We start from the raw sequence: 11,847 nt of genomic DNA on the forward strand, positions 1-11,847 counted from the left end.
GTAGGCCTTTTTGCATCTATTTAAAGCCTATATAAATGATCACCCTTGGTTAAGTCTCAAAAGGTTGCCATTCTTTCTGTTGTCATTATTACTTGTTATTTCATTTGTTTGGCGGAATCAAATTGCTTTTCTTCATATCATTTATTCTCAACACTAATTCATGAGAATATTAGAGTGGTTGATCAGTCGAATATTTTTCCCTCTTTTATTTATTATTTCATTGATAATACAGTCCGTTGTCCCGTGATGACTATCAGCAACTAATTTTTGAGAATCATCCATTTTACATATGTGATGGTAGCTTTGATCACGTCGTCGAGGAGGCTAATAGGCCTCTATATTATTAAATAACAAATAGTTAGTTCTCTAAATATAAATTATGGTTTTTCAGGATGTCCTCAAAAGGCAGAAGCAAGGGGATCGCAATTCAGATCCACTCCAGCCGGAGGTTGACTCGGAGAGGAAGCAACAAGAAACAAAACAAGAGAAACAGAGGGTTTCACTCTCTCTCTCTCTCTCTCTCTCTCTCTCTCTCTCTCTCTCTCTGAGTTTGGGTATTGTTGATCCTTTCTCCAGCCACCTCCTAGCTAGAGAGGATCTGAATCCTTATAGCAAGGCCAGGAAGACGCAAAGATAGTAAACATAAGGTTTTGGCTTCTCAATAATGCAGCTAGAATAAACAATAGGAGACACTTATTATGTTACTGTCACTTCATAAAGAAATATATATATATATATATATATATATGGTGATTAATATTGAGTCCAGAACCCCTCCACTATAGGTAACTGTTGGATATTGTGTCCATCAAACCCAATTTATTTGTAATTTGAACCGATTCAATTTAATAAAGTGTTATTGGTTTATTACATGAATTATAAATGAGCAATATATCCATTAATAGGTTTATAGATGGAAGTCACAACTAGGGTTTGGGTTGGACACTCTTATCATAAATGGTTGTCACATGTTGTACTACTAGATATAGAGATGTCAGTGTACTTATGTGAGCACGCATATGTGTGTGTTTTGGCAAAGAATCTTTTTGTGTCATATTACCTCATGTATTACCACCAAAAGTGTTTATGGGAATTGACATGTCACCTTACTTTTAACCTGAGATATTTTATTTATTATGTACATTGACACTGCGGTGTTTGCACACATACTTTGATATATCAATGATCAAAGTCCAAATGGACTTAAGCCGGTATATTAGGTGTGAACAAAATTGTACATAGTGAAAAACTAATCAACGAGGTTTTCAATACCCGTTTAGGGGAACATCAAGAGAGAGAGCGTTTATGCACAATCGTATTGAATCAGAGCTCTATATCATTTAAGAAATGATTTTATATTTCTAATGACGATTAGAAATGATTAAACACAATTTACGTGCGTGCACGCTCCTATATGGACATGTACGATGGAATGAGGTCATGGTGGTATTGATGTACATGCCATATATTCCATAATGATGATGTTAATAGTTGTGGGGGTATGACCATAATTTAGTTATGGTGGTTATTTAATTAATATCGATTAATTAAATTCGGAACGGATGAATAATTATTGTATAGTTAACGAGTTATTTAATTATTTGCATTATCCCTCTTAGATTCTGCTTCTTCCCTTTCTTAGCAAGCAAGTATTTAAGTCATATTGGATAAACCAAGGTTATGGAAAAAAGAGAGATTTACTTATTTGGAAAAATGCCTTATGAAAAGAAGAGAAATTTACTTATTTGGAATAAGTGCCTTATGGAAAGAAGAGAGATTTACTTATTTGGAATAACTGCCTTACAGGAAGAAGAGAAATTTACTTATTTGGCATAAGTGTCTTATGGAAAGAAGAGAGATTTTTATATAAACCAAGAAAAAAAAAGAATTAAAAGTTTTAGGAAACCTAAAAGAGTTTAAGTTTCTTAATTGAATTTCTTTATTATAATATAATGTCCCACATTATATAAAAGTGGGGAGAGTGAAATTGGATTCCAACTTTTTGCATCTCATTCTCCTTCTCCTCTCTTGGCTTTCTCTCTCCATTTCTCTATCTTTCTTCTTCTCTTCTCTTCACACTGGTGTTGAACTCTAATTTCTACACAAGGAAGAAAAATAAGTTAAAAGTAACACTATTGAAGCAAAGAGAAGGGCTATTAGATAGTCAATTGAAATTTGTGAAGTTTCGAAAACTCTATAAACTGCACCTACTACACACTTAGAATTCAAAACTTGGATTGCTGGTCTGAGGAAGAACCATTTTCTAGAAGAGGAGCTTCGCTTGTGGCTCTTTATAAGTATTGTTTTCATTATTTTCTATTAGTTATCATACTTGTTTGGTTTTAATGATATGGAGAACGGCCCGAATCGATCCAAAATTCCGCTATGCATGTCAAGTTGGGCTGAAAAAATCTTGTTTCCAATAGTAACCACCCCACCCCCCACCCCATAGGTTGTGTGAGATGAGGTGGGGTGATTACCTCTAGGGCAGAGGATCTCCTCTTGATATACGGAGAAAATTTCAAGTCTTAAAAAATAATATGAAAGCTTTGCTTTGAATTCTAAGAGATATCAAAAGGGAAATTGAATACAAATGCAAAGCTAATATTAGAAGTGGCTAAAATTCCTCAAAAAGTCTTCATTTGCTCATAATTGCGGTGCTCACCCTTTGTGGGTTGAGAGGAACAATGCCATGTTAACCCGATTCAAAAGGTAGTTTGAGCTCTACTTTTTTAGGGATGGAATGTTTGTTAATTTAAGCCACTCTTATTTCATCAAGGGTCCTCCTAGGCGTTACTATAATTAATGAATTATCAATTCATTATTTACCACTTCACAGTAGATGGGTTAGTCCATGTGTTAGAGAATTCCACATACATCTCAACTGTCAAATTTTAATCTAATATAAGCAAGGAAAGTTGCTCATACACTGATTCAAAATTATAATAAAATTACTAAAATGCCATCATATGTGGATGAATATAAAATACAAAATTGCATCTTTGGAAATTTTAGTTATTTTCTCTACTGAATCCAAACTGAAATTGTGCCAATGAAATACTTGTCTAGTTCTCTATCCCATGAACTAGCCCGTCTATTATCATATAACAAATAGTAAAATGTTGTCTTTGACCTTCTAAGCTCAGCTGCCTCCATATATTAGGCCTAGCTACTTGTTAATTAGGCGTCCCTACTTGATTATATTTTAGCTTTTGTTCCTTTGTTTTCTTGTATTCAATTTGTGTTTATTTCTAAGGATAAGAACATTATTGCACATTTTCTTTGTATTCAATTTATGTTTGTTTCTAGGGATAGGAACATTATTGCACATTTTCTTGCCAAAGGGGCTGCCAAGTTTATTAAGCTCTCATGGACTTAGTGACCTTTTCCGTCGGCTTTTCGTGTATCCCCTTCTTTCTTTGGCAGGGCCTACTCCCTTACTGATTTTGTCCCTTTTTTTTTTTTTTTTTTTTGGGTAAAATTTGTTTTTTCTGACATGAAAATGTAGCAAAAATAGTCAGTGACAAAAAAATAACCCCTTCATTAAATATTTCTATCTTTTTTTATGCAATAATGTTTTTATTTTAAGATAATAATAAAGCTCTAAAGCAAATCATTAGCTCACTTGTATTACAAGGATATGCGTAGAATGTTATTGTGACACTTGTAACGAGAATTTCTCTCTCTCTCTCTCTTTCTCTCATATATATATATATATATATATATATATATAGATAAGGTCATAAGGGTGGTTAGGCACTTAGCAATGTGCATTCTAAGAGCCGACATAAGCAATCTATGGACTCCGTCCTGTTGGGTTTACCTGGTGAAGTTGGCTTCCAAAACTTTTAGAATGGTAGCAGCTAAATTATTTTCAAATTAGATTAGGTCATTTGGAATCTTGTTCACGGTTTATATATATATATAAGGGAAGCTCAATCTGGACACCGTTACATTAATCACCTCTCAAATAAAGTAAGTAATAACTAACTAGTGCTAATGCCGACGCCATTGATCTGATTTCTGGGTTTGACATTTTGTATCTCAGATCAGATAGAGGATAGGCAGCTTCTGACTATTTACGAAAAATAAAAGAGGGGGGAGGTCTAATGTTGACTAGTCAAAGTCACAGTCAAAATCTGTGACTTTGACTACCTAACGAACGTGGAAAACTACCATACTCCCTCCCTGGCCGCGGACAATACTAATGGCTTCCAGCCCAGATGAGCATATAAGAATCTATAAGACCCAGTCCATTTTCAACTCCTCTGTCCCCACCATCTTCATCTTCTTCTATATCCATTCCACTATAAATTCATTAACTCACAACTTGAGAACTCATATCAGCCGAGTTGCACCCAAACATGGACACCCGAATCTCCTTCTTCCTGACTCTTCTCCTCCTCTGCTTTCTCCCAACACCATCTTCTTCTCGATCCCTGGCCACAACTGTTCGCTGCAACAAAAACGACTATGATGCACTGATGAAGATCAAAGCAGCACTTAACAACCCATACCACTTGGCTTCATGGGTCGCCAACACCGATTGCTGTGATTGGTACGATGTGGAATGCGACTCTAGCACTAACCGCATCATCAGCCTTACCATCTTCCAAGCCAACATCTCTGGTCAAATCCCTGATGCTGTGGGTGACCTTCCATACCTCAACACCCTCGTCTTCCGACACATTACTAACCTCACCGGAACCATCCCTTCCACTATCACAAACCTCAAACTCCTCTCGATGGTCCGCCTTAGCTATACCAACCTCTCCGGTGCAATCCCTTCCTTCGTCAGCCAACTCACCAATCTCGACTTCCTCGATCTCTCATTCAACCAGTTCTCCGGTTCCATCCCCTCCTCCCTCTCCTCACTCCCTAAATTAACAGTTCTCCACCTCGACCGCAACAGTCTCACCGGAGCAATCCCCGAAACATTCGGAAATTTCCAACAGTCTTTAAACCTCTACCTCTCTCACAACCAGCTCTCTGGTGAGATCCCAAATTCCTTAGGGGATGTGGATTTCACCACCATCGACTTGTCGAGGAACAAGCTTCAAGGGGATGCGTCAATGGTGTTTAAGGCAAATGGGTCGACGGAGACGATTGATCTGTCAAGGAACATGTTTGCGTTTAATCTATCGAATGTGGAGTTCGCCAGCAACTTGCAGCACTTGGACATTTCACATAACAAGATCTATGGGAGCATACCAGAGACGATAACGGGTTTGGATTTGCAGTACTTGAACGTGAGTTATAATCTGTTGTGTGGAAGTATCCCACAAGGTGGGAAGGTTCAGAACTTTGATTCCTACTCTTTCTACCACAACAAGTGCCTCTGTGGCTCACCTCTCGCCGCTTGTACGTAACAACCGTCGACAGCACAAACTACTACATAAAATAAATTTTCTTGGGGGGGTAAAAGATTTATATAAATAAGGGAAAGAACGAAGAAGTTCTTGTATCTGGTTTTTTCTTTTTACATAAGATGCTATTTTATCTTTTGCGTGATAGACTTTCTTAATCAAATCAGTATTAGTTTATGGAAATAGATGAATAAATTCCAGACGAATGCCTTTGATATGAAGTCTTCTCTTTCCCCTCTAATGTTTTTCTTCTGTAATGTTAACTCCGATTTGCTTAAAGGGTTATTTTGGCACTACCAGGGTTTCACGAAACCGAACTAGAATCGGTCTAAACAGGCAATTTGGATCGGAATTGGCCGACCCAAATCCTGATTCTGGTCAATACATGATGGGTTTCTAGGATTTAAACCGATTCTGGAATTAGAATCGTAATAAACTGGAGCCTTGGCACTACTTAAGGCTCTCTTTGTAAGATTTCTAATTGTATTTATTAATTATTTTTTATAAATTATTTGTGATAATAAATTATGGATCACAAATAGTATTCCTTTGATTACTATTTATAAAATAGATTATATAATGAGAAAATAGCTTTTAGTTTTCACCTTCAGCTTGGAGCGAGAGAGATAATAGGATTTGAAATATTTTATTGCAAAAGTCTAAAACATATTGAAGTTACCTATTTACCATTGATTCTGAGTAGTTTAACAAGCATGCTTATTTAAGGTAGCTAAAATCAATACAAATGATTTGTTACCACAAATTACAAATAGCTTGAGATTAATTTATGATTTTTGATTTGTGATTTGTGATTTATTCGAATTCATTATAAATAGAAATAAGTGTTATAAATTCTATCAAATATTTATAAAAATAGAAATAAATACAAATAGAAAACAAACCAAAGAGAACATTAGGTTCAATATAATTCTGTTTACAATTTATAGTCTAAAGTCTAAACAATAAAGCTCGGAAGGTTATACTCTTTATATCAAACTCTTATGGGTTGGCTTGAGATGGTACATAACTAGTAATCCGCGGCCCTTGAATTGGGCTGAGTACCTCCCATACATCGTCTATAACTTTTATTTGGAAGTTTCTCAATAGAGGAATTAGGACAAGAAAAAGTTACACCGTCTTTTAAGGACTCCCTCGATGTCTGTTTTAAATAAAAAGGAAATGAAATCTAAGCTTTTCTAACGTAATGTTAACTCCGATTTTCTTGGAGGGTTAATTTAGCACTACCAGGTTTCAAGAATCGGTATTAAAATCAGTTTAATAAGGCAATTTAGATTGGAATTGGCCAAGATAGATCCTGATTCTGGCCGATCAGTGACGGGTTTCTAGAGTTGATATCAGTACTTGAACGATCTAGGATCGAGTATTTGCATGGCATCAAGGGTAAAATCATAGAAAATTCATTTCTGATAAGAATTTAGGGGTAAAATTGACCAATCCAAGTTGATACTAGCTGATTCCTATCGCTATAAATGGAGAGCGATACCAATCTAATACCAAAGAACTAAATCCCTAGTTGCAGGACCTTAGGATTACATACTGAAACTTATAATGTCAACCCTTTTTTTGCACCCATTTGAATCTGTTATAAATGTCTCTCGGCCCTCTTCCATACCATGCAAAAGTGAGAGCCTTTGTGCACTCTTTTTTCTTTTCTTTTTTTTTTTCTTTTTTTTTAATGACCATCCTTGATTTAAGTCTCAAAAGGATTCTTTTTGCGGCCACTATTACTTGATATTTCATTTGGTTGGTTGGGAATCTAATTGTTGTTCTTCATTTGGTAGTGAGACCAATATAGTTCCCTCTTAATTTTATTTACTTCTTCGATTGATGATACAATGCATATCTTCAGGGTGCTCAATGTGTGTTATCCTCTCTCTTACCCTTTTGAAATGCCCTTGTATGTTCAACTCTGTGTGTGATTGGTTCATATTGCTAGCTTATCGAAAGATGGAATCATGCCTAACCCTCTCATTTTTCATAAAATAAGATAGATTTCCAATCTCATTTGTTAATAACTTAGTTGATAGAGTTAAATGGGGGAGGGTTTTATCCATAGCCATACACCATGCATGGTGTAAGAACACAATCATGGTTGATATTTGTCAATGCCAATATCGATTCGATTCTAATCGGTTAGAAATTCTACTGGTTTTCATTTAAAATATGTCTTTTTTTCTTACTATTTTACCCTTTTCTGTAATAATCCATCAATACAGTATCAACTAAGAATTGAGATCGATCAAGGGCAATTTCAATCTAATCCAAAGGATTCAAGCCGATTCCATCCCTTTCCTTAAACCATGCCATGCACAAAGCTATTGGATGAGCAATGAGGGATGAGGATCTAAGATGCACCCCCCACTCTCAACTCTATATTTGATAGGTATGGGACGGTCATACACCATGCATAATTGTTCGCGCAACCTTAAGCCGTCGAGGATTTTTTTTTTTTTTTTAAATGTAAAGACAAATTTTTGATGGCTCAAGTTTGAATCATTCCTCCCATATCTCATACAGCATGTCATGCACGTTTTACTTCTTTCAATTAAGTGCGACCTTGAACCCCCCCCCTTGACCCTTTTGTGGCCTCTTATCCTGTCTTTGCCTCATAAGGGTCTTACCTAATGTGTGTTTTTTAGCAAAAAATAAATAAATAAATAAATTGAAAGCTTCCTTATCGAATCACATCCCTATACATTTTTCGGTACCTTAACTCTATTGATTTGCAATCACAACCGTTTCGACCAAAAAAAACAAGCTGCCTATAGAACACCGTCCCCATGGTCTTGGGGGCACGGTATCGGTATTTTGGAAATCGATGTAACACTGATACGGATAGGCATACATCGGCGGATCGGCCCGTGTGAAACATATTAGCCCTTCATTTTCCTAAAAAGATTGAATTTTTAATTGTTCTGCCTCTGATTTGTACCATTACACTAATACAATATTGGCAAAGTATCCGATAGTGATACCTCAAAACCATGCTCTGTCCGACTAGGTTCATTTGGCGAAGGTGGCTCCCCTTATTAGTCATCAGAACTGACTAAAATTAGAATGGGTCAATTCGAATGTTTCTCGTGGGGGAAAGTAGGGGCAAAACGATTAACCTGCACTTTATGAAAGGGAAAATAAAGATATTTTCTTGTGTGCTCCTATTGGCCCTCGTGTACACGCAAGTGTATCTGAATCCTCTCCAATGGTTGGGCTACCTAGAGAGGCGTCCGACGACTGGGAGGACCCAATCATGTATTGGGATATGTTCCTAGATCCCTTCAACCATCGGATGCCTCTATGAACAACTCAGCCACTAGATAGGATCTAGATCCCGTGCAAGAACTGTACTCTCCCAAAGAAAAGCTTCCTCAGTAAATCTATATATCATACTATTATACTATCATACTATTACATAAGTGCATCTACTCATGGTTCGTGGCTAATCTTTCACTTGACTACTTTACCCCTCTTACTTATTTAAATACCCTAACTCTTTCGTTTTTTTTTTTTGTCAATCTTTTTTATTTTTCCGATATTGTTGGTACACTTTATATTTTTTAATATTTTTAAATATTCTTAAAAAAATCACTCAGAGCCCTTTCCTTATCTCTCTCTTTCTCACTTTCCAATTTCTTTTGCAATAAGCCTTTCCCTTCTTTTTCGGGTTCTCTCTTTTTCTCTTTTTAAAATATCTTTTAGGATTTATATAAAAAAAACTATATTTTAGGAATTTTGTTTACCAAAATATTATTAATTTACTTACCAATCAAAATTCCTCACATTCCTCTCTTTTACTCTATTTAAAATTTATTTTATGATTTTCTCTCTCTAATCTCCACCATCTCCTATTCTGTCCCTTCCTATCCTTTCTTTCTCTATATTTTTTTAAAATCCTTTAAATCCCTTTCCTCTCTTTTTCTTTTTTTAAAATATCTTTTAAGATTTATTTTAAAAATTAATCTATATTTTTTACCAAAATCTTATTAATTTCTTTGTACACGTGACTCTTGTATATTTTCAAAATCAAATAATTGTAGAAATCTATAACATTTGAAGGGTTAAAAGGCATTTAAATTCCAAAAAAACATTTACAACCATTGGTGGTTAATAGTTTGTGTGGAAGTCAATTCATATACATGTAGTTCACCGCATCGATAGAGGTGAGAGTCTGTGAAAGGCGTATACACCGTGTATTGGTGCCTCCTTTTTCCTAATTTTTTTTTCTAAACCCTTATTTCTTATCTTTATTTTTGTAATGGCTGTTGAACTTTAAACTTTCAAGGGGGAAGGGTTTGGGATTTTTAATCACCTGTCGCCTTTTTTTGCCATGTGGGTTTTAAGAATTTCCTTATTATTTGAAGTTTTGAACTTATATCCAAAGATATCGAATCTTAAAGGATGTTTAAAAAAATACGTAAACCAAAAAATGTTATTTTTGAGTAAGGAGAAGTGAACTATTCTAGTTTGGCAACGAGCCACTTGGAAAGAAAAACATTTTTTTTTTTTTCGCTTTGATTGATTCGTAGCAAGAAAGACGCTTATGGTTGACTAGTCACAATTGACAACTTTGACTGCCTAAGTAAAGCACGTGGCTAATTAGGTACTGCCTTTGTCATCAATCACTGTTATTGTAGGCCATCAAAAATACTAAAGTAGGGATTTGCCAATACTTATGGCTTCCAGACAAGATAAGATCTGATCCATTCAAGTGTCCCCACCATCTTCATCTTCATCTTCTTCTGTATCCATTCCACTATAAATTCGTTAGCTCACAACTTACTTTGAGAACTCAAAAAGGAAAAACACCACAACACCATGGACACCCGAGTCTCCGTCTTCCTGACTCTCCTGCTCCTATGCTTTGTCCCAACACCTTCTTCTTCTTCTTCTCGATCTCTATCCAAAACTGTTCGCTGCAACAAAAACGATTATAAAGCACTGATGAAGATCAAGGCAGAACTTCAACCATACAACATGGGTTCATGGATCCCCAACACCGATTGCTGCGACTGGTACGCCGTCGAGTGCGACTCCACCACTAACCGTATCGTCACCCTTTCCATCTTCCAAGCCAACATCTCTGGCCAAATCCCTGAAGCAGTGGGCGACCTCCCATACCTTAACTATATCATGTTTCATCACATTACCAACCTCACCGGAACCATCCCTTCCACCCTCACAAACCTCAAACACCTCACCATGCTCCGCCTCAGCAATACCAACCTCTCCGGCCCAATCCCTTCCTTCCTCAGCCAAATCCCCAGCCTCGAATTCCTCGAGCTCTCCTACAACCAATTCTCCGGTTCTATCCCCTCTTCCCTCTCCTCCCTTCCCAATTTAACAGTTCTCCACCTCGATCGCAATAGCCTCATCGGAACAATCCCAGAATCATTCGGAAAATTCAAACAGCCTTCTTTTAGCCTCTACCTCTCTCACAACCAGCTCTCCGGTGAGATCCCCAAATCCTTAGGGGACGTGGATTTCAACACCATCGACTTATCACGAAACATGCTTCAAGGGGACGCGTCTATGTTGTTCAAGGCAAATGGGTCCACGGAAGGTATCGATCTGTCAAGGAACCACATGTTGGAGTTTGATCTATCAAAGGTAGAATTCGCCAAGAACTTGCAGCACTTAGACATTTCACACAACAAGATCTATGGGAGCATACCAGAGGCGATAACTGGATTGGATTTGCAGTACTTGAATGTGAGCTATAATCGATTGTGTGGGAAGATCCCTCAAGGTGGAAAGGTTCAGAACTTCGATTCCTACTCCTTCTACCATAACAAGTGCCTCTGTGGTTCACCACTCACCGCTTGTAAGTGAAAACTGTAGACGGCACAAACTGTATCTGTTTCTTTTGGTATTTTTATGTTTGCGTTAATAAGGGTACGAACTACGATCTACGAAGGTATTGTATCTGTTGTGGTGTTACAAGAGGCTTTGAAATATTTGAGTACTGTCGGTTATCCACCGTCTGATTGGATTTCATTTTGTTGGGGCCCTGTGTTTCCGGTTAGCAACCGTTTGATTGTAAAAAAAGAAAGAAAAAAGTTCAAGGTCAAAGTCCCTATATGATAAACAACATTTTCCCATGATCAACGAGCTATAGTAGAGCGTATCGACTTGAATCCTTAACTAGCTGACTCGAGTGATGATGGAGCAAGGATTTCTACCACTAGGCTACCAACTCCATTGAATAGTTTGGATGTTAAGAAAAGAAAAGAAATTTTGCCGAGAAAGATAAATACATAAAAATTATGTTATTTCATGTCTTATTATGCTTTTGCTACTTTTTTTTTTCTTGGCATCCAAACATATACTATTTGACACCTCTATTGTTGTATTTAGAATTTGATATTGTATTATTTTTTTAAATAAATAGATTATTTCACACAGAAACTGCATTTAATGAATTTCAATTTTTGAAAAATATCCTTCTTATTTCTACATTAAATAA

The 11,847-nt window shown here is 36.5% G+C and overlaps 2 protein-coding genes and 1 pseudogene across 3 annotated transcripts in view; 2 read left to right on the forward strand and 1 right to left on the reverse strand.

Annotated features, from left to right (window-relative positions):
- The window catches only part of LOC122086757, a 5,261-nt pseudogene extending 2,105 nt beyond the window's left edge, over positions 1 to 3,156 (reverse strand).
- Positions 3,157 to 4,346: 1,190 nt separating this feature from the next.
- On the forward strand, positions 4,347 to 5,583 carry LOC122086187 (polygalacturonase inhibitor-like). Its single transcript, XM_042654916.1, has one exon. The coding sequence runs from the start codon at positions 4,365 to 4,367 to the stop codon at positions 5,367 to 5,369; it is 1,005 nt and encodes a 334-aa protein (XP_042510850.1). The 5' UTR covers positions 4,347 to 4,364; the 3' UTR covers positions 5,370 to 5,583.
- A 4,604-nt stretch (positions 5,584 to 10,187) lies between these two features.
- LOC122086132 (polygalacturonase inhibitor-like) overlaps positions 10,188 to 11,847 on the forward strand; it is a 2,053-nt gene continuing 393 nt past the window's right edge. The window contains exon 1 of one of the 2 annotated variants that reach the window (XM_042654847.1): positions 10,188 to 10,892. In XM_042654847.1, the coding sequence (XP_042510781.1) occupies positions 10,200 to 10,892 (693 nt within the window). In that variant the 5' untranslated portion in view covers positions 10,188 to 10,199. Of the gene's footprint in view, positions 11,483 to 11,847 lie in introns of those variants that run through there. The other variant, XM_042654846.1, reaches the window with a different exon arrangement.

This window comes from Macadamia integrifolia, chromosome 8 (genome assembly GCF_013358625.1).
Source record: "Macadamia integrifolia cultivar HAES 741 chromosome 8, SCU_Mint_v3, whole genome shotgun sequence".
Taxonomy (NCBI): domain Eukaryota; kingdom Viridiplantae; phylum Streptophyta; class Magnoliopsida; order Proteales; family Proteaceae; genus Macadamia; species Macadamia integrifolia.

Bases quoted from the DNA above. Each gene is read 5' to 3' on its own strand.
- LOC122086187 (XM_042654916.1), top strand. From the start codon at position 4,365: ATGGACACCCGAATCTCCTTCTTCCTGACTCTTCTCCTCCTCTGCTTT.